Source organism: Heterodontus francisci, chromosome 34 (genome assembly GCF_036365525.1).
Source record: "Heterodontus francisci isolate sHetFra1 chromosome 34, sHetFra1.hap1, whole genome shotgun sequence".
In the NCBI taxonomy this organism is placed as follows: domain Eukaryota; kingdom Metazoa; phylum Chordata; class Chondrichthyes; order Heterodontiformes; family Heterodontidae; genus Heterodontus; species Heterodontus francisci.
Genome location: NC_090404.1, coordinates 8,244,220 through 8,267,282, shown reverse-complemented (window position 1 = coordinate 8,267,282; position 23,063 = coordinate 8,244,220). Strand labels below are relative to the sequence as shown.

Here is a 23,063-nt window from a genome sequence, read left to right as displayed (position 1 = left end):
AGGTTGTTCAACCTTGCCCGTCTAAGAGCGAAGTCCAAAGTACGGAAAGTCCTCATCAGAGAACTCCTCTTTGCTGACGATGCTGCTTTAACATCTCACACTGAAGAATGCCTGCAGAGTCTCATCGACAGGTTTGCGTCTGCCTGCAATGAATTTGGCCTAACCATCAGCCTCAAGAAAACGAACATCATGGGGCAGGATGTCAGAAATGCTCCATCCATCAATATTGGCGACCACGCTCTGGAAGTGGTTCAAGAGTTCACCTACCTAGGCTCAACTATCACCAGTAACCTGTCTCTAGATGCAGAAATCAACAAGCGCATGGGTAAGGCTTCCACTGCTATGTTCAGACTGGCCAAGAGAGTGTGGGAAAATGGCGCACTGACACGGAACACAAAAGTCCGAGTGTATCAGGCCTGTGTCCTCAGTACCTTGCTCTACGGCAGCGAGGCCTGGACAACGTATGCCAGCCAAGAGCGACGTCTCAATTCATTCCATCTTCGCTGCCTTCGGAGAATACTTGGCATCAGGTGGCAGGACTATATCTCCAACACAGAAGTCCTTGAAGCGGCCAACATCCCCAGCTTATACACACTACTGAGTCAGCGGCGCTTGAGATGGCTTGGCCATGTGAGCCGCATGGAAGATGGCAGGATCCCCAAAGACACATTGTACAGCGAGCTCGCCACTGGTATCAGACCCATCGGCCGTCCATGTCTCCGTTATAAAGACGTCTGCAAACGCAACATGAAATCGTGTGACATTGATCACAAGTCGTGGGAGTCAGTTGCCAGCATTCGCCAGAGCTGGCGGGCAGCCATAAAGACAGGGCTAAATTGTGGCGAGTCGAAGAGACTTAGTAGTTGGCAGGAAAAAAGACAGAGGCGCAAGGGGAGAGCCAACTGTCCAACAGCCCCAACAAACAAATTTCTCTGCAGCACCTGTGGAAGAGCCTGTTACTCCAGAATTGGCCTTTATAGCCACTCCAGGCGCTGCTTCACAAACCACTGACCACCTCCAGGCGCGTATCCATTGTCTCTCGAGATAAGGAGGCCCAAAAGAAGAAATAGCTGAGGCCCCAGCACTGATCCTTGCAGCACTCCACTATTCACAGCCTGCCAACTTGAAAATGCCCCATTTATGCCCACTCTCTACTTCCTGTCTGTTAACCAATCCTCTATCCACTAATAAATTAGCCCCAACACCATGAACCCTTATCTTGCCTATTAATCCTTTATGTGGCATCTTATCGAATACTTTTTGAAAATCCAGGTATACTACATCTACTGGTTCCCCTTTATCTACCCGACTGGTTACATTCTCAAAAAACTCTAATAAATTTGTCAAACAGGATCTCCCTTTAGTAAAACCATGCTGACTTGTTCTAATCATACTATGCTTTTCCAAGTGCAATGTTAAGACTTCTTTAATAATAGTTTCCAGCATCTTTCCAATGACTGATGTCAGGCTAACTGGCCTATAGTTCCCCATTTTCTCTCTACCTCCTTTCTTGAAAAACGGCATAACATTTACCAACTTCCAATCTGATGGGACTATTCCTGAATCTAAAAAATTCTGGAAAATCACAGCCAGTGCATCCTCCATCTCTGAAGCTATCTCTTTTAGAACCCTAGCATGTAGGCCATCTGGTCCCAGGGACTTGTCAGATTTTCTTCCCTCAAGTTTCTCTAATACTTTTTCTCAGCTGATATCAATATCCTTAATTTCCTCACTCTTTTTAGCCCCTAGGTTACTACCTATTTCTGTCCCACTTCTCCACAGGTCAATTGGATACACTATTTTCCCCAGAACAGAACACACTAACCAGGTTTCTTTACTGAACAAAACTAAGTTTATTATAGAAAAAGGCTTAACTAGTAATGAAGTAAAACAATATTACATTAATCATTTTTTTTTAAAGCCATCATTAAATTTTAAGAAGTCCCCTTGACCTTAGTCCCTTCACACTCACATACACACACATATATTCCAGTTAACCAAAATAATTTTTTTTTTTTTTTATAAAGGATTTTTAGATCAGAGTTCTATTATCGATACAAAAACAGACCTGACAGATCACTTGCCCACCCTGAAAAAATAGCAGATAAGGCACGCTGCACCAAACTGGTACACAGTCCAACCTCCGAGCACACGTAGACAGGATTAGAATCTTCCAGAATTAGCTCTCTTTGGCAGTGTTGAAAAGTAATTTAGTAGGCCTTCTTGAAATACAGGAAATAAAACAAATTGACACACTGAACTTCACAGAGTCTTCTAGGGAACAGCAAGAAAACAAGGTGGGTTGTGATCTTCTGTTCTTGCTTGGAATTCTCTCCTTTTTCGACACCTCAGTAGCACTTGATTTTTTAAAAGTACTCAGCAAGAATCTGGTCTCTTCCTCCAGAAGGTAAAACACACACACTGACTGACAACCAAACAGCTTGACAGTTTTCTGCCCACCCAGATGTTCTCTGTTACTACTGTGCTTGTCCAATCAAAGGAGTGCGTGTCACTTTTGTGCCCCTGTTGCCAGGGCTTCTGCTCCAAGCCTAGCCCTAGACAAACAGCAACACTGTTGACAATCTGGCTCTCAGCGTCCCCTTGTTTAAAAAAAATTTTTATTTAGCTTGACTATAAATTCCGTTTTTAAAAAATTACTTTTAACAGAACAGAGTCACTTTCAAAAAAGTAGAAACAACATTATCAGAATGAATAGTTTCAGTTTTGGATGTAATTAACAGCAGCAATAACAGCAGAATCCAATCCCTGCAGTCACTTGTGAACTCGCTGATGTCTCAGCAGGTAAGACGACAAAGTGAATCCCTTTCCACACACGGAGCAGGTGAATGGCCTCTCCCCAGCGTAAATTCGCTGGTGTCTCAGCAGGATGGATGAATTAATGAATCCCTTCTCACACAAAGGGAAAAGGTGAACGGCCTGTCCCCAGTGTGACTGCGCCAATGAGTCTCCAGCTGGGATGGGCAACTGAATCACTTTCCACAGTCCCCACATTTCCACTGTTTTTCCGTGGTATGGGTGTCCTTGTAAGTCTCCAGGTTGGATGATCAGTTGAAAACTTGTTGACACACAGAACACGTTTACGGTTTTTCCCCCACTGTGAATGGTGCAGTGTTTTTATTTTTTTTACAGGCTGTGTAACTAGTCAAAGCTCTTTCCACAGTCAGTGCACTGGAACCCTCTCACTCAGGTGTGTGTGTCTCGGTGCTTTTCCAGTCACACTGATGTTTGAAATCTTTTCCCACAGACAGAACAGACAAACATTTCTTCTTCCATATTCAAAGGCTGATGAATCAAGTGACTCTGTCAGATCTTCACATGATGTTTGGTTTGAGTTTCTTGACTGCAAACTATTTCCTTCTAATCCCCTGTAAAAGGAGTTTATAAAAGTTATCACTGTCAGTACAGGATAGAAACTCAGAACAGACAACTCTAGTTTCTTGTTATACTATCTGTAAAGTGCTAGGAACTAGTTGTTATGTGTAAGTGTTCCAATGGGACAACATTCATGACCGCACGAGGGAGTTATGTTATATGTAACACAAAAGCAGTTTGATCAGTTCTAAAGCAGGCAGCATGCTGAGCTGGAATAAACACAAGACTCCAGCCCTTCCAAGTTTTAAAGTGTGATTATTTCCAACATCTGGGAACCAGGAAACAAGACGACATAATATGGTGGCAGCGAGTGCCTGTGAGTAAACCTAGAACATTTAAAAAGAATTAGATTGGGAAAACTGACCCAGAAAGAGAGAGAGAGAGAAAGAAAAACTGAGTGACTCGTGCGAAAACAAAAAACAAAATGTCAGCCGGGACAGGAATGATTGCACAGCTACAACCCGTAATGAATTGGGAAGCTGATGAGGCCATAGAGGCATTTGAGAAGTTTACACAAAAGTGCAAATTGATACTCAGTAGTTTCGTAAAAGGCTCTGGTGAAAGGGAGAGGGTCAGCTACATCCTTCTGTGGGCTGGAGATAAAGGATTAAATGTATTTAACAGCTGGGACTTAAGTGAAGAGGACAGCAGAAACCCAGCCAAAACTTTTGAAAGATTGAGCACCCATCTCCAGCCAAATCAAATCGGATATACCGATATGGATTTCAAGGCCTCAGACAGGAACCAGGTGAGCCTATTGACAATTTTGTCGCAAGATTGAAAAATGCAGCCAGAAAATGTAAATTTAAGGACACAGATGAAAGGCTGATAGATCAGCTCATTTGGGGTTCTGCGCATCCTGAAGTGCAGAAAGCTCTAATCGGAAAGGACAAGCTTACAATATCACAAGCTGTAGACTCTGTCAGAACACATGAAGCCACAAGCAGACAGATGAAGACTCTGACTACCCAAATGGTTAGCCTTCAGTTAAGCCAAGAGACAGGCAGCAGGGTCGATGCAGTAAAACAACCACCAGACAGAGAGTAAGACGTGCAGGAGCTGTGGACGACCACATGAACTGACAGGCAGAAGGAAATGTCCCGCATATGGATCAATCTGCAGAGCTTGCGAAAAGACCAGTCACTGGGAAAAGATGTGCAGAACAAGCCATCAGAGTCATCAGAGACAGAGTAACAGGGCGACGGATTAGTGAAAGAAACCAAAACATCCATCCCTTGGAAGATGGCGATGGGTTTGAGAACATGATAGACATAGGAACCATACAATTGCACGAAATGTGACAGTTCCCAGAGAAAATAAATTCACACAACCATTCAGATCAGGATGAGAAGGTGAAGATTGATACTGGAGTGCAGAGTAACATCATCCCGCTCAGACTGTACCAAAAGATCTTTCCTGAAAATTTGGAGAAAAATGGTTATCCAAGGAAAGGTGCTCTGAAACCAAACAACATCATGCTGACAACATACGGGGGCAACTAAGATTCGACAGCTAGGAACAACCCAAATCAGAGGGATACACAAAGGAAAAGACGTTAACTGTATGTTCTACGTCACTGGAACAGATGGTCCTGCTATCCTGGGGTTGAGCAATTGCAAAGAGATGCAGATTATCTCAGTAAACCATGAGGTGAAGGAGGCAACACTAAGGGTTGAAGACAGTACACCCATTGAAAAGCGCCCTCCGATCAGAAGCAAAGAAGATCTAGTACAAACGTACCCTAAATGTTTTGATGAGCCGGTTGGATGCTTTGAAGATTTTGAGTATCACATCACTATTGACCCAGAGATGAAACCAGTGATTCATCCCCCACGTAAAGTACCAGTAGAACTAAAAGGAAAGCTTGAGAGTTCCAAGAATTGGAAGAGTCACAGAGCCTGCAGATTGGGTAAATTCCATCATGGTGAGAGAGAAGCCAAATGGATGGCTAAGAATTTGCCTAGATCCCAAAGATCTTAACTAACAATAAAGAGGGATCACTACCCTATTCCAACACTGGAAGAAATCACACCAGCACTGGCAGGGCCAAAAGTTTTCAGCAAGCTTGATGCCAGAAATGGCTACTGGAATGTGAAGCTAGACGCAGAATCTTCACTGTTGACAACATTCAACACACCCTTTGGATGGTACAAATTCCTGCGTCTACCTTTTGGCCTCAAAGTGAGCCAGGATGTGTTCCAACAGAAAGTAGATGAGACATACAGGGGATGCAAAGGAGTGGTCGGCGTAGCTGAAATCATCTAGATATATGGTATCGATGGAAAAGATCATGACAACCATCTGCATGAAGCCATGGAGAGAACCAGGAAAGCTGGGATTAAGCTAAACACAGACAAATGCATTGTGAAAGTGACAGAATGCCAGTTCTTCGGAATGGTATGCACAGCTGATGGAGTAAGCAGAGTCCTGAAAGAATCTCAGCCATCTCGGGGATGGAAGCGCCTAGAGATAAGAGAGAGTTGAGAAGTTTCCTTGGTTTCATACAATACATGAGCTCCTTCACTCCGCACATGTCGAAACACACAATAAAACTGCGGGAGCTCATGAAAGAAGATGTAGAGTACCAGTGCTCAGAGTCGCATGACAGGAGTTTCAACAAACTCAAAAAGTATGCAAGGAGACAAGTCTGTCGTACTACGACAGAAAGAAACCTGTCACTCTGCAAGTAGATGCTTCCACAAAAGAACTGGGAGCAGCCCTGGTAGAAGAGGGAAAGCCAAAAGCATTTGCATCCAAAGCTCTATCAGCTGAGACAAGATATGCCAACATAGAAAGACAGCTTTTGGCAGTCGTGTATGTTCCACACATATCTCTATGGGGTAAAGGTCATAGTGAAGAGTGATCATCGCCCACTGGAGCAGATCTACAAGAAAAATCTATGTAAAGCACCAGCAAGACTGCAGAGGTTACTCCTGAGGCTTCAGAGTTATGATTTCACTCTGAAATATAAGCCAGGAAAAGAAATGATGCTGGCAGACATCCTATCTCGGTTGTCTCCACAAGAGAAACATGAGATGGAAGAACTAGGCATAAAAATTCATCACCTAGTGAATGCAACACCACAGAAACTGAGTCAAATTAGAGAAGAAACTAGTAAAGACAAGGAGTTACAGATGCTGTCGCAGCAAGTGATCCAGGGATGGCCTGATAGGATATAACACACACAGCCAGCAATATGGCAGTACTGGTCTATCAGAGATGACATCTCACCAGAAGATAGTGTTCTGCTGGCCAGATCCAGAATAATCATACCCAAAACAATGCAGGAAGAACTCCAAAAGATACATGAAGCCCACATGGGAATGGAGAAGTGTAAGCTCAGAGCCAGATCTGTGTACTGGATAGGCATATACAAAGATATTGAAAATATGGTGTCTACATGCAATGTATGCCAGAAGTACAGAAACACACAGCAAAAAGAGGAGATGATAGTTACTGAAGTACCACACAGTCCGTGGCATACTGTTGGAGTCGATTTATTCACACAATCAAGAATGGTATCTCATTGTCGCAGACTACTACTCAAAGTTCCATTTTATCCGGAAGGTGAAAGACTTGAGAGCCACAACAATCATCTCAGCAGTACAAGCTCCATTCGCTGAGCAAGGGATTCCGTAAAGGTTAATACGTGACAATGGCACCCAATTTACATCCAGACAATTTAAGGAATTCGCTAACCAGTATTGGTTCAACACCATCACCTCATTACCACACTACCCATGGATTTATAGAAAGACACGTCCAGACGGTCAAAAGAACACTTGTGAAATGCCAAGAGACGAAGGAAGACCCAAACCTGGCCTTGTTGTCACTCCCATCCACACCTCTCAAGGCTGACATGAAATCACCTGCAGAGCTGTTAAATGAAAGAAAATATAAGACAACACTGCCAAGCAAAATACATCCCTTCAAGTGACCAGAAAGAAGTGAGACAACAACTCACTGAAGGACAGGTAAGAGGAGAGCAACACTTCAACAAGTATGCTAAATCCCGACCCGAGCTGTTGAAAGGACAAACTGTATATATACAGGATCCAATCATGAAAACCAAGAGCCCAGAAAAAGTTGTTAGTGAAGCTGAGACCCCCAAGGTCATATATCATCGAGACCAAAACCGGTAACCAAATAAGAAGGAACAGAATCCATATTCGACCTACACCTGAGCTGGAACAACAGAAAAGACCATCAACACCACCAGTTCTAAAGCAGACAGCATGCTGAGCTGGAATAAACACAAAGACTCCAGCCCTTCCAAGTTTTAAAGTGTGATTATTTTCAACATCTGGGAACCAGGATACAAGAAGACGACGCAACATTCTATGGAACATTTTTTCTCCTCTTGTTCCCCCAAAGCTGCAAATCCCTGTCCCACACACTCTCCCTCCTCCCTGTGCTGAAATACAAACCCATGGCACCATTTCTTTCCTCCACTGCCAGTTTTCTCCCTCCCTGTACTCTGGCTGGGTTCAGTTCTCCAGCCCGTTTGCAGAGTGAGAATCAAATCAATGAGTCAATGATTTTCACTCCTGGTCACTGGGAGCCTGAAGCCTCGCCCACTCTCTGTCGTCACCCAGATGCCCTTGCATGCGCTCTGCTCCCCACTCAGCCATTAACCTGGGGCCTGTTCCCGTGAAAAAGCCTCGGAGCTGCAAACATGGGACCTGGAAGTTCTTATTCGGGGCTTGCGGCCTACATCACGTGTTTCTGAAGCCTCCCCGCCCACCCATCGGCTCCATTCGTCCCCTACGCCCCGCCCACTCTCACCCACGACAAAAGTGTCTCCAGCACTCGCACAGCTCTGATCAAAGCGACACTGTGCATGCTCCAGATACAGTCCAGCCCCGCACCTGCACTTTTGTTTTTTTCCCTTTCATTTTTTCTCCACCTCCCGGGGCTTTTATGGTAAAGACAGATGCAAAGTATTCATTTTATACCTCAGCTATGCCTCCAATCGTAAATGGTCTTTTTGGTCTCTAATTGGCCCCACTCCTCCTTTTACCACCCTTTTCCTATTTATTCCCTTTTATATTAGCTGCCAGTCTCTTTTCATACTCTCTCTTTGCTTCTATTTGCTTTTCACTTCCCCTCTGGACCTTCTATATTCAGCCTGGCTCTTGGTTGTATTATCCAGCTGACATCTATCAAAAGCACACTTTTTCTTCATCTCTATCGCTATCATCATCTGGGAGCTCTGAATTTCTTTTCCCTACCTTTCCCTTTCAGTGAACTCTCTCTTCTTAAAGGTAACCCTTTGTTTAGCTACTGTTTTGCCTGCCAACCTTTGATTCCAATTTATCTGGGTCAGATCCATTAAAGTTGGCTTACCCACAGTTAATTATTCTTACTCTGGATTGTGCTTTGTCCATTTCCATAGCCAACCTAAACATCATGATACAATGGTCACTGTCCCCCTACTGACACTTGATCCACTTAGCCAAACTCATTCCCAAGAACCAGGTTAGCAGTGCCTCCTTTCTCATTGGACTAGACACAAAGCTGTAGAAAATTCTCCTGAACACACTCTAGGAACTCTAGCCCTTCTCTGCCCTTTACACTGCTGCTATCCCAGTGTATATTTGGATAATTAAAGTCCATTATAATTATTCTATAATTCCTGCACTTTTCCGTAATTTCCTTGCAAATTTGTCCCTCTACATTGTTCCCGCTAGTTGGTGGCCTATAGACTACTACGGGCAATGCAATTGCACCTTTTTTGTTCCTCAGCTCGAGCCAAATAGATTCTGTCCTCTCTGGGACATCCTCTCTCTCCAGCACTGCAATGTTCTTCTTAATCAAAACCGTCACCCCTACTCCTTTCCTGAACATCTTAAATCCAGGAATATTTAGTACCCAGACCGCCCTCCATTGAGCCAGGTCTCCGTTATAACACAACCTCATACTTCCACATGGCTATCTGGCCTTCAGTTCACCAACCCACAAAGCTCCTGACCTCATTAGGGCCCTTATTCAAACATGGGCAAAAGAGCTGAACTCAAGAGGTGAAGAGAGAGTGACTGCTCTTCACATCAAGGCAGCATTAGACCAGGTATGGCATCAAGGAGCCCTAGCAAAGCTGAAGTCGATGGGAATCAGGGGAAAATATTCTGCTGGTTGGAGTCATACCTAGTGCAAGGGAAGATGGTTGTGGTTGTTGGAGGTCAATCATCTCAGCTCCAGGACATCACTGCAGGAGTTCCACAGGGTAGTGTCCGAGGCCCAACCATCTTCAGCTGCTTCATCAATGACCTTCCTTCAATTATAAGGTCAGAAGTGGGGATGTTCGCTGATGAATGAACAATGTTCAGCACCATTCGCGACTCCTCAGATACTGAAGCAGTTCATGTAGAAATGCAGCAAGACCTGGGCAATATCCAGGCTTGGGCTGAGAAGTGGCAAGTAACAATTGCGCCACACAAGTGGCGGCCAATGACCATCTCCAAAAAGAGAGAATCTCTTGGGGCAGCACAGCACCGCAGCCTCACAGCTCCAGGGACCCGGGTTCGATTCTGGGTACTGCCTGTGCGAAGTTTGCAAGTTCTCCCTGTGACCGCGTGGGTTTTCGCTGGGTGCTCCGGTTTCCTCCCACAGCCAAAGACTTGCAGGTTGATAGGTAAATTGGCCATTATAAATAATTGCCCCTAGTGTAGGTAGGGAATATGGGATTATTGTAAGGTTAGTATAAATGGGTGGTTGTTCGTCGGCACAGACTCGGTGGGCCGAAGGGCCTGTTTCAGTGCTGTATCAATAAATAAATAATAAATAAAATCTAACCATCTCCCCATGACATTCAATGGCAATATGATCGCGAAATCCTCCAATATCAATATTCTAGGGGCTACCATTGAACAGAAACTGAACTGGAGTAGCCATAAATACCATGGCTACAACAGCAGGTCAGAGGCTAGGAATCCTACGGCGAATAACTCAGCTCCTGACTCCCCAAAGTCTGTCCACCATCTACAAGGCACAAGTCAGGAGTGTGATGGAATACTCTCCACTTGCCTGGGTGGGTGCAGCTCCAACAACACCCAAGAAGCTCGACACCATCCAGGACAAAGCAGCCCAATTGATTGGCACCCCATCCACAAACATTCACTCCCTCCACCACCAACGCACAATGGCAGCAGTGTGTACCATCTACAAGATACACTGCAGCAATGCACCGAGGCTCCATAGACAGCACCTTCCAAACTTGCGATCTGTACCACCTAGAAGGACAAGTGGAGCAAATACATGGGACCACCACCACCTGCAAGTTCCCCTCCAAGCCACACACCATCCTGACTTGGAACTATATCGCCGTTCCTTCACTGTCGCCAGGTCAAAATCCTGGAACTCCCTTCCTAATAGCACAGTGGGTGTACCTACCCCACATGGACTGCAGTGGTTCACCACCACCTTCTCAAAGGAAATTAGGGATGGGCAATAAATGCTGGTCTAGCCTGCGCCGCTCACACCCATGAATGAATAAAAACAAAATGATCACATTTCTGTTTGTGGGAGCTTGAAATTGCTGCCATATTTCTGACATTTCAACAGAAACTACACTTGAAAACTACTTCATTGGCTGTAAAGCACTTTCAGATATCCTGTGTTCGTGAAAAGTGCTATAGAAATGCAAGATTTTTGAATTTCCCTTTCATTTACAGACACTTTGAGATTTTGCAGCATTTACTGTTACTCCTAAAGTTTGTCGCTTACACTGTGCTTTCCGGCCGGGGTTAACCTGGAAGACACTCGCCCCGGGGTTTATTAACCTGCTCCCTCCACACTTCTTACCCACCAGCTCACAATGCCTATGTGATTGATATGAGCTCCACACCAACAGAAAGAGGAGGGCGGGTCTGGAGGACTGAGCTGGTATGTGGTCCTCCAACCAATCAGCGTTTGTAATGGGTAGGGCTGAGCCCAGATGTCCCTCATTTGCTGAAACTCTGCATCATTTTGAAACCTAATTTATCTCAAACTCCAGGAGCAAACATGCCTTTTCTGTTGTGGCTTCAAACAGATGAAACCCTGTGTGGGTGTGGAGCAAACAGTTCAACATTTGTTAGTCAAATGGATTCATTCAAGACAGACAGCAAGGATTATTTAAGTGAACAACACAGTTTCGTGAGAAAGGAAATGCAGTGGATGTTGTGTAGATGGATTGTCAAAAGGTGTTTGAGAAGGTGCCAGACAGGCAGCTTGTTGATAAAATTAAAGCTCATGGTATTAAAGGGGAGTGGGACAGCGTGGGTAGGTAAAGGGCAGAAAAGAGACAGTAGTGGTTAATGGATGTTCTTCAGACTGTCCCCAGGGTCAGTGTTAGAACCAATATAGAGAAATGATCTGGGCTTGTGCACATGGGGCATATGATCAAACTATCCAGATAACTTTAAAATAGGGAGTGTGGGGAACTGTAAAGAGGAATGCAAGTGACTCAGTGTGAATACACAGATTAATAAATGGGGTAGGTAGATACTAGATTAAATTTAACAGAAATATGAAGTGATACATTTTGTAAGTTATTAAAGATGAAATGTGCACTAAATGGTAAAGGTTTAAAAGTTGTAGAGGAGCAGACCAGTAAAGAGCTAGAAGCTTCTAGCTAAAACCTTGTCTTATTTAATTAGCAAATTTGAGAGTCCAGTGTTAGCATCATTAATACAGTATAAGAAATATAAGCTGAGCAGATTCTCTGTCCTCTACTGTATCTTATATTGATCCATCAATCAGAGTAAACATGCAAGTCCCGCGTGTCCACAGTCACTTACACGATGTCAGCCGCTGGATGGAACCTCGGGTGCCCTGAGCTTGATCTCTGGTGTCTCCAGTCCCTTACAGCAGGAGCTCCTCACTTTTATATCCTGTAGTGATTCAGCTCAGGATTCTGACACCTCTTAGTCTTCCCTGCTGGGCTTTGGCAGGAAGTGACAAAAAGACAGCTGGAATTTCTCTAATCTGTGATTTACAAGGACACATTCCCTGGTTCCCAGCAGTTTCTTTTCTTCAGTAATTTTCTCATTATCCCTAAACTACCCTGCTGACTGTTAATTCTGTTATTTCTTACAGTTTCACAATTGTAGGTATAAACATCACACATTATATATTCCTCACTCTGGTTTAAGTTTATATTGTGGTTAATAACAGACAAACCCAGAACTTTCTCCTGATCTGATTAGAGTTTCCAATAATTAAGGGTGTAGAGTACAAAAGGACAGAGGTCATGTAAACCTGTACAAATCATTGGTTAGGCTGCAGTTAGAGTATTGGGTCAGGTTTTGGGGATCTTACAGCAGGAAGGATGTCAAGGCCACTGGAGAGGGTGCAGAAGAGATTCACTGAGATGATACCAGGGAAGAGAGGCTTTAGTTATCAGGAGAGATTAGAGAAACTGGGGCTCTTTTCATTAGAACAAAGTCATTGGAGATCTGAGGGAGGGGACCAAAACTTCTTCAGGTCAATGAGGAAAACCTATTTCCACTAGTAGGTGAGTCAACACCTCAAATCCAAATCATCACCAAAAGATGGAGACACAGTGATGAAATATCGAGCAGACTGTACAAAAACGTCCCGCCACTGACTGACCCTCTGGATCTGTGAATGAGGAGAAGTTCTGTTCCTGCCGTATGATCCTCCCCTTCCAGATTGTCCTTTCAGAACTCCAGCCGAATGATGCAAAACACTCAGGTGGGAAAGACAAAAATCTACAACACTGTGTTTAATACAAAGCTGATTTATTTCAAATCTATCCAGTATATTAAAGTCCAGCCCAGGTAGGGGTTATCAGCAGAAACAAACCCCAACTGTCAGAACTGAAACATAGAAAACTAGCGGCACATAAGGAGACTATTCATTCCATCATTTCTGTGCTGGCCAAAAAAGAACTATCCAACCTATTTCCACTTTCCAGCTCTTGTTCCATAGCCCTGTCCGGTCAGGAGTGTGATGGAATACTCTCCACTTGCCTGGACGGGTGCTGTTCCAACAACACTCGAAGCTCAACACCATACTTTTTTTATTATTCGTTCATGGGACGTGGGCGTCGCTGGCCAGGCCAGCATTTATTGCCCATCCCCAATTGCCCTTGAATGGAGTAGCTTGCTAGGCCATTTCAGAGCCAACCACATTGCTGAGAGTCTGGAGTCACATGTTGGCCAGACCAGCTAAAGATAGCAGATTTCCTTCCCTAAAGGATATGAGTGAACCAAATGGGTTTTTAACAACAATCAACAATGATTTCATGGTCACTATTAGACTAGCTTTTTAATTGCAGATTTATGATTTGAATTCAAATTTCACCATCTGCCATGGTACAATGCAAACCCAGTCCCCAGACCACTAGCCTGGGACTCTATACTACCAGTCCAGTGTCATTACCACTACACCACTGACTCCCCCCAGGACAAAGCAGCCCGCTTGATTCGCACCCTAACCACCACCTTCAATGTTCACTCCCTCCAACCCTGATGCACAGTGGCAGCAGTATGGACCATATACAAGATGCACTGCAGCAACTCACCAAGGCTCCTTCAACACCTTTGAAACCCTCAACCTCTACCACCCAGAAGGACAAGGGCAGCAGATTCATGGGAACACCACCACCTGCAAGATCCCCTCCAAGCCACACACCATCTATATTGCCGTTCCTTCACTGTCGCTGGATCAAATACCTGGAACTCCCTTCCTAAAAGCACTGGGGGTGTACCTACACCCCAAGGACTGCAGTGGTTCAAGAAAGCAGCTCACCATAACCTCCTCAAGGGCAATTAGGGATGGGCAATAAATGCTGGACGAGCCAGCGACGCCCACAACCCAAGAATTAATAATAAAAAAAGGATGGTGTTGAGCTTCGAGTGTTGTTGGAGCTGCACCCATCCAGGCAAGTGGAGAGTATTCCAGCACACTCCTGACTGGTAGATGTGGACAGGCTTTGGGGAGTCAGGACATACCTGGGCAATTTTCCACATTGCCAGGTAGATGCCAGTGTTGTAGCTGTACTGGAACAGCTTGGCTAGGAGTGCGGCAAGTTCTAAAGCACAAGTTTTCTTTATCAACAATACGACTCATTGTAGTTATCACCTGCAGGCATCTTAACCACAGCCCCTACATTTAAGCCTAAATCATTGACATATAACCAAAAAGTAAGTGGCCTGGTGCTGAGCCCTGTGGAAACCCAACTGGAAAAAGGCTTCCAGTCAGGATTCAATTCTAACTGTGATTAACAGTAGCAATAACAGCAGTATCCAAACCCTGCAGTCACTTGTGAACTCGCTGGTGTCTCAGCAGATTGGATGATTGATTAAATCCCTTTCCACAAATGGAGCAGGTGAATGGCCTCACCCCAGTGTGAGTACACTGGTGCCTCAGCAGGAGGGATGAATGATTAAATCCCTTCTCACACACGGAGCAGGTGAATGGCCTCGCCCCGGTGTGAATGCACTGGTGCCTCAGCAGGAGGGATGAATTACTGAATGCCTTCTCACACACGGAGCAGGTGAATGGCCTCTCCCTAGTGTGAATTTGCTGGTGCTTCAGAAGATGAGACGACTGAGTGAATTCCTTCCCACAAACGGAGCAGGTGAATGGCCTCTCTCCAGTGTGAATTCGCTGGTGCCTCAGAAGGTGAGATGAACTAATGAATCCCTTCTCACACACGGAGCAGGTGAATGGCTTCTCCCCAGTGTGAATGCGCTGATGTCTCAGCAGGAGAGATGAACTAATAAATCCCTTCTCACACACGGAGCAAGTGAATGGCCTCTCTCCAGAGTGAACACGCTGGTGTGTCAGCAGGTGGGATAACCGAGTGAATCCATTCCCACAATTGGAGCAGGTGAATGGCCTCTCCCCAGTGTGAACTTGCTGGTGTGTCAGCAGGTGCGATGACCGAGTGAATCTCTTCCCACATTCGGAGCAGGTGAACAGTCTCTCCCCGGTATGAACTCGCTGGTGTGTCAGCAGGTTGGACACTTGATTAAATCCCTTTCCACAAATGGAGCAGGTGAACGGCCTCTCCCCAGTGTGACTGCGTCGATGAGTTTCCAGCAATGATGGGCAACTGAATCCCTTCCCACAGTCTCCACATTTCCACGGTTTCTCCGTGGTGCAAGTGTCCTTGTGTCTCTCCAGGTTGGAATGATCAGCTGAAGTCTCATCCACACACACAGCACATATACAGTTTCTCCCCACTGTGAATGGTGTGATGTTTTTTCAGGCTGTGTAAATAGTTAAAACTCTTTCCACAGTCAGTGCACTGTGACAGTCACTCAGATGTGTGTGTCTCGGTGCTTTTCCAGTCACATTGACATTTGAAATCTTTTCTCACAGACAGAACAGACAAACATTTCCACTTCCACATTCAAAGGCTGATGATATTCAGATCCTGACGTGATGTTTGGTTTGAGTTTGTGTTTGCAAATCCTCCCCTTCGAATCCCCTGTAAAAGGAGTTTACAAAAGTCATCACTGTCAGTACAGGATAGAAATTCAGAACAGATAATTCTAGTTTCTGTGGAACATTCTTTCCTCTTGTTCCCCCAAAGCTGTAAATCCCCTTCCCACATGCTCTCCCTCCTCCCTGTACTAAAATCCAAACCCATCGCACTATATTAGGGAGGCAGTGGGATAGTGGTATTGTCACTAGACTAGTAACCCAGGGACCCATGGGTTCAAATCCCACCACAGCAGAAGGAGGGACTTGAATTCAATAAATAAGTCTAAATTAAAAAGCTAGTCTAATGATGGCCATGAAACCATTGTCATAAAAACCCATCTGGTTCATTATTTACCTTCAGTGAAGTTATACACTCAGAATCATACCTTACAATGTCCTGAATATCACCATCTCTGGGCACGTCATGTTCCACTGGCAGGACAGACCGAGAAGAGGTGACAGCACAGTGGCACAGTCAGGAGAACCCTGGGAGTCCTCAACATCGACTCCAGACCCCATGAAGTCTCATAGCATCAGGCCAAACATGGACAAGGAAACCTCTTGCTGATTACCACCTACCATTATGAATCAGTCCTCCTCTATGTTGAATAGCACTTGGAGGAAGCACTGAGGTGGTAAGGGCACAGAATGTACTCTGGGCGGGAGACTTCAATGTCCATCACCAAGAGTGGCTCAGTAGCACCACTACTGACTGAGTTGGCCGAGTCCTAAAGGACATAGCTGCTAGACTGGGTCTGCGGCTGGTGGTGATGGAACCAACAGGAAGGAAAAACGTACTTGAACTCGTCCTCACCAATCTACCTGGCCCCATGACAGTATTGGCAGGAATAACCACACAGTCCTTCTGGAGACCAAGTCCCGCCTTCACATTGAGGATACCCTCCATCGTGTTGTGTGGCACTACCACTGTGCTAAATGGGATAGATTTCCAACAGATCTAGCAACGCAAAACTGGGCATCCATGAGGCGCTGTGGGCCATCAGCAGAATTGTACTCAACCACAATCTGTAACCTCATGACCCGGCATATACCCCACACCATCACTACAATCAAGCAGGAGGACCAACCCTGGTTCAATGAAGAGTGCAGGAGGGGATACCAGAAGCAGCACCAGGAATACCTCAAAATGAGGTGTCAACTTGGTGAAGCTACAACACAAGACTACTTGTGTGCCAAACAGCAGATGCAGCAGGCAACAGACAGAGCTGAGCGATCCCATTACCAACGGATCAGCTCTAAGCTCTGCAGTCCTGCCACATCCAGCCGTGGGGTGGTGGACAATTAAACAACTAACTGGAGGAGGTGGCTCCGCAAATATCCCCATTCTGAATGATGGGGGAGCCCAGCACATCAGTGAGAAAGATAAGGCAGAAGCATTTGCAACAATCTTCAGCCAGAAGTGCCAAATGGATGACCCATCTCAGCCTCCTCCTAAAATCCCCAGCAACACAGATGCCAGTCTTCAGCCAATTCTCTTCACTCCGTGTGATATCAAGAAAGGATTGAAGGCACTGGATACTGCAAAGGCTTTGGGCCATGACAACATTCGGGCAACAGTACTGAAGACCTGTGCTCCAGAACTCGCCGTACCCCTAGCCAAGCTGAACCAGTACACTGGCATCTACCCAGCAATGTGGAAAATTGCCCAGTTATGTCCTGTCTGCAAAAAGCAAGACAAATCCAACCCGGCCAATTACCGCCCCAGTCTACTCTCAATCACCAGAAAAAGTGATGGAAGGTGTTGTCGACTGTGCTATTAAGCAGCACTTGCTTTGCAATAACCTGCTCACTGACACTCAGCTTGGGTTCCGCCAGGGCCACTGAACTCCTGACCTTGTTCCAGACTTGGTTTAAACATGGGCAAAAGAGCTGAACTCAAGTGGTGAGGTGAGACTGACTGCCCTTGACATCAAGGCAGCATTTGACCGAGTATGGCATCAAGCGGCCCGAGCAAAATGGAGTCGATGGGAATCGGGTGGAAAACTCTCCGCTGGTTAGAATCGCACCTAGCGTAAAGGAAGATGGTTGTGGTTGTTGGAGGTCAATCATCTCAGCTCCAGGACATAACTGTACAAGCTCCTCGGGGTAGTGTCCTGGGCCCAACCATCTTCAGCTGCTTCATCAATGACCTTCCCTTCATCACAAGGTCAGAAGTGGGGATGTTCGCTGATGATTGCACAATGTTCAGCACCATTTGCAACTCCTTAGATACTGAAGCAGTCCGTGTACAAATGCAGCAAGACCTGGACAATATCCAGGCTTGGGCTGATAAGTGACAAGTAACATTCACACCATACACGTGGCGGGCAATTACAATCTCAGGAGAAAATCTAACCATCTCCCCTTGACATTCAATGGCATTACAATCGCTGAATCCCCACAAGATCAACATCCTGGGGCTTAACATTGACCAGAAACTGTACTGGAGTAGCCATATAAATAGTGTGGCTACAAGAGACAAGGAATACTGCGGCGAGTAACTCACCTCCTGACTCCCCAAAGCCTGTCCATCATCTACAAGACACAAGTCAAGAATGCGATGGAAAACTCTACTTGCCTGGATGGGTGCAGCTCCAACAACACTCAAGAAGCTCGACACCATCCAGGACAAAGCAGCCCACTTGATTGTTTGTGAATGGGTTGCCATTCACTCCTTCCACCACCAACGCACAGTGGCAGCAATGTGAACCATTCAAAAGATGCACTGCAGCAACACACCAAAGCTCCTTCGACAGCACCTTCCAAACCCACGACCTCAACCACCAAGTAGGACAAGGGCAGCACTTGCATGGCAACACCACCACCTGCAAGTTCCCCTCCAAGCCACACACTATATGACTTGGAACAATACTGCCATTCCTTCACTGTCGCTGGGTCAAAATCCTGGAACTCCCTTCCTAACAGCACTGTGGGTGTACCTACCCCCCCATGGACTGTAGCGGTTCAAGAAGGCAGCTCACCACCACCTTCTCAAGGGCAATTAGGGAGGGGCAATTAATGCTGTCCTAGAACTTACGAATTAGGAGGATTAGGCCACTCGGCCCTTCGAGCCTGCTCTGCCATTCAATAACTTCATGGCTGAACTGATTACTCCACATTTCCACCTTGCCCCGATAACCTTCCACCCCCTTGCTTATCAAGAATCTATCTACCTCTGCCTTAAAAATATTCAAAGACTCTGCTTCCACCGCCTTTTGAGGAAGACAATTCCAAAGACTCACGACCCTCAGAGAAAAAATTTCTCATCTCTGTCTTAAATGGGCGACCCCTTATTTTTAAACAGTGACCCCAAGTTCTAGATTCTCCCACAAGGGGAAACATCCTTTCCACATCTACCCTGTCCAGACTCCTCAGGATTTTATATGTTTCAATCAAGTCACCTCTTACTCTTCTAAATTCCAGCGGATGCAAGCCAAGCCTGTCCAATCTTTCCTCATAAGACAACCTGCCCATTCCAGGTATTAGTCTGGTAAACCTTCTCTGTACTGGCTCCAACGCATTTACATCCTTCCTTAAATAAGACGACCAGTACTGTACAAAGTAGTCCAGATGTGGTCTCACCAATGCCCTGTATAGCTGAAGCATAACCTCCCTACTTTTGTATTCAATTCCCCTCGCGATAAACGGTAACGTTTGATTAGCTTTCCTAATTACATGCTGTACCTGCATACTAACCTTTTGCGATTCATGCACAAGGACACCCAGATCCCTCTGCATCTCAGAGCTCTGCAATCTCTCACCATTTAGATAATATGCTTATTTATTCTTCCTGCCAAAGTGGACAATTTCCCACTTTCCCACATTATACTCCATTTGCCAGGTCTTTGCCCACTCACTTAACCTATCTATATCCCTTTGTAGCCTCCTTATGTCCTCTTCACAAGTTACTTTCCGACCTATCTTTGTGTCATCAGCAAATTTAGCAACCTCATCTTCGGTCCCTTCATCGAAGTAATTTATATAAATTGTAAAAAGTTGAGGCCTCAACACAGATCCCTGTGGCACACCACTCGTTACATCTTACCAACCAGAAAATGACCTATTAATGCCTACTCTCTGTTTCCTGTTACCTAACCAATCTTCTATCCATGCCAGTATGTTACCTCCTACACCATGAGCTTTTATTTTCTGCAATAACCTTTGATGTGGCACTTTTATCAAATGCCTTCTGGAAATCTAAGTACAATACATCCACCAGTTCCCCTTTATCCAGAGCACATATAACTCCCTCAAAAACTCCAAAAAAATTGGTTAAACATGATTTCCCTTTCACAAAGCCATGTTTACTCTGCCTGATTACCTTGAATTTTTCTAAATGCCCCGCTATAACATCTTTAATAATAGCTTCCAACATTTTCCCTCAGACAGATGTTGAGCTAACTGGCCTGTAGTTTCCTGCTTTCTGTCTCCCTTTTTGAATGAAGGAGTTACATTCTCTATTTTCCAATTTAACAGAACCTTCCCCGAACCTCGGGAATTTTGGAAAATTAAAACTAACGCATCAACTATCTCACTAGCCACTTCTTTTGACACCCTAAAATGAAGTCCATCAGGATCCGGGGACTTATCAGCCCACAGCTCCAACAATTTGTTCAGTACCACTTCCCTGGTGATTTGCTCGAGTTCCTCCTGCCCTTCAATTTCCTGACTTACAGCTAACACTGGGATGTTACTTGTATAGTCAGTAGTGAAGACCGATGCAAAATATCTGTTCAACTCATCTGCCATTGCCTTAATATCCATTATTAATTCCCCAAATTCACTTTCTATAGGACCAATTCTCACTTTGTTAACTCTTTTCTTTTTGAAATATCTGTAGAAACTCTTACTATCTGTCTTTATATTTCTAGCTAGCTTTCTCTCGTACTCTAATTTTACCTTCCTTATCAATCTTTTAGTCATTCTTTGCTGTTTTTTATATCTGTCCAATCTTCTGACCTGCCTCCCAGCTTTGCACAATTATACGCTTTTCCTTTAAGTTTGATACTATGTTTAACTGTTTTAGTTAACCACTCGTTAAAATTTATCTATTCTGTGTATTCTGCCACTGCATCTCTATTGAGCGATCCCTTGGCCTGATTTGCCAGTTCACTTTAGCTAGCTCTGCTTTCATGCCCTCATAATTGCCCTTAGACAGTGACGCCCACATCCCATAAACGAATAAAAAAAGAGGAAGTTAGACAATGGCAGAGAGGCAAGATTGTGCAATCAGAAAACATCCCCACTTCTGACCTTATGATGGATGAAAGGTGAAGCAGCAAGATGAAGCAGCTGAAGATGGTTGGGCCTCGGACGATCCTGACGAAAACCTGCAGTGATGTCCTGGAGCTGAGATGATTGACCTCCAATACCTACAACCATCTTCCTTTGCGCTAGGTATGACTCCAACCAACGGAGAGTTTTCTCCCTGATTACCTTTGACTCTAGTTTTGCTAGGGCTCCTTGATGCCATACTCAGTCAAATGCTGCCTTGATGTCACGGGCAAACACTCTCACCTCACCTCGAGTTCAGTTATTTTGTCCATGTTTGAACCAAAACTTCAATGAGGTCAGGAGTTAAGTAGCCCTGGCAGAACCCAAATTGAGCTTCAGTGAGCAGGTTACTGCTAAGCAAGTGCTGCTTGATAGCACTGTCGATGACATCTTCCATCACTTTACTGATGATTGACAGCAGACTGAAGAGGCGGCAATTGGCCGGTTTGGACTTGTCCTACTTTTTATGCAGAAGACATACCTGGGCAATTTTCCACATTGCTGGGTAGATGCCAGTGCTGTAGCTGTACTGTAACAACTTGGCTAGGGGTGCGGCAAGTTTTGGAGCACAAGTCTTCAGTACTACTGCCGGAATGTTGTCAAGGCTCGTAGCCTTTGCAGTATCCAGTGCCTTCAGTCATTTCTTGATATCACGCGGAGTGAAGCGAATTGGCTGAAGACTGGCATCTGTGATGCTGGGGTCTTCAGGAGGAGGCCGAGATGGATCATCCACTCAGCACTTCTGGCTGAAGACTGCTGCAAATGCTTCAGCCTTATCTTTCGCACTAATGTCTCAAAGGTTTCAAAAATCACTTGACTGACGAAATACCCGGGAGTGGAATGATGTCACCAAATAATTGCCACAGTGTGAAGATGTCACCATGCGCACACAGACCATCTGCACCTGCGCAAAACAGTCCTGCAGCAGTGAACCGGCTCTGTGAAAATTGCTCGTGTGAGAACAGTGTCCTGTCAATAATGTTCTCTCCTGGTCACTGGGACCTTGAAGCCCCGCCCACTCCCTGTGTCATCACCAAGGAGGCCACGCACGCCCTCTGCTCCCGGCTCAACCAAGGGGCGGCAGTTTACCTGGGCCTACTCCCGGGAAAAAGCCCCAGGTCTTTCTGCAGCCTCCCCAATTCATCCCCCGCACCCACTGACTCTCACCCACTGCAAAAGCGTCTCCAACACTCACACAGATCTGATCAAATTGGCACTGCAGATGTTCCAGATACAGTCCAGCACCATGCCTGCGCACTGGGCTTCTGCTGTGTGAATAAGCTCAAACAGTAAATACACATCTACTAGTTCCACTTTATTCACCCTGCTTGTTACATGTTCCAAGAACTCTAATAAATTTGTCAAACATGGTTTTCCTTTCATAAAATCTGCCTGATTGCAATATGGTTTTCTACATGTCCTGCTACTATTTCCTTAACGATGGATTCTAGCATTTTCCCAATGGCAGATGTTAGGTGAATAGACCTATAGTTTCCTACTTTCTATTTCTCCCTTTCTTGAATAGAGGTGTTACATTTGCTGTTTCCTAAACCGCTGGGACCTTTCCAGAATCTAGGGAATTTTGGAAGATTAAAACCAATGCATTCACCATCTCTGCAGCCACTTCTTTTAAGACCCGAGGATGCAGGCCATCATCAAGGGTACATCTCAGTTTTTAGTCCCATTATTTTTCCTAGTACTTTTTCCTCGAGCAATAGTGATTGTTTTAAGTTCCTCCCTCACTTTTGCCTCTTAATTTTCTGCTATTCTTGGGATGCTTTTTGTGTCTTCTACTGTGAAGACAGGTACAAAATACCTGTTCAATGTCTCTGCCATTTTCTTGTTTCCTATTAATTCCCCAGTCTCACCCTCTAAGGGACCAACATTACTTTAGCCACTCTCTTCCTTTCATATTTCTAAAAGCTTTAATGTCTGTGTTTATATTTCTTGCCAGTTTACTC

The 23,063-nt window shown here is 45.1% G+C and overlaps 1 protein-coding gene and 1 pseudogene across 1 annotated transcript in view; one reads left to right on the top strand and one right to left on the bottom strand.

Moving 5' to 3' along the window:
- LOC137348420 (zinc finger protein 271-like) overlaps positions 1 to 20,592 on the bottom strand; it is a 43,510-nt gene extending 22,918 nt beyond the window's left edge. Inside the window, exons 1-2 of the mRNA XM_068013731.1 lie at positions 20,449 to 20,592; positions 14,660 to 15,603 (exon numbers count right to left, since the gene is read on the bottom strand). Coding sequence (XP_067869832.1) covers positions 14,660 to 15,603; positions 20,449 to 20,592 — 1,088 coding nt within the window. The remainder of the gene's footprint in view (positions 1 to 14,659; positions 15,604 to 20,448) is intronic.
- LOC137349002 (oocyte zinc finger protein XlCOF7.1-like) overlaps positions 1 to 23,063 on the top strand; it is a 107,922-nt pseudogene that overhangs the window by 36,607 nt on the left and 48,252 nt on the right.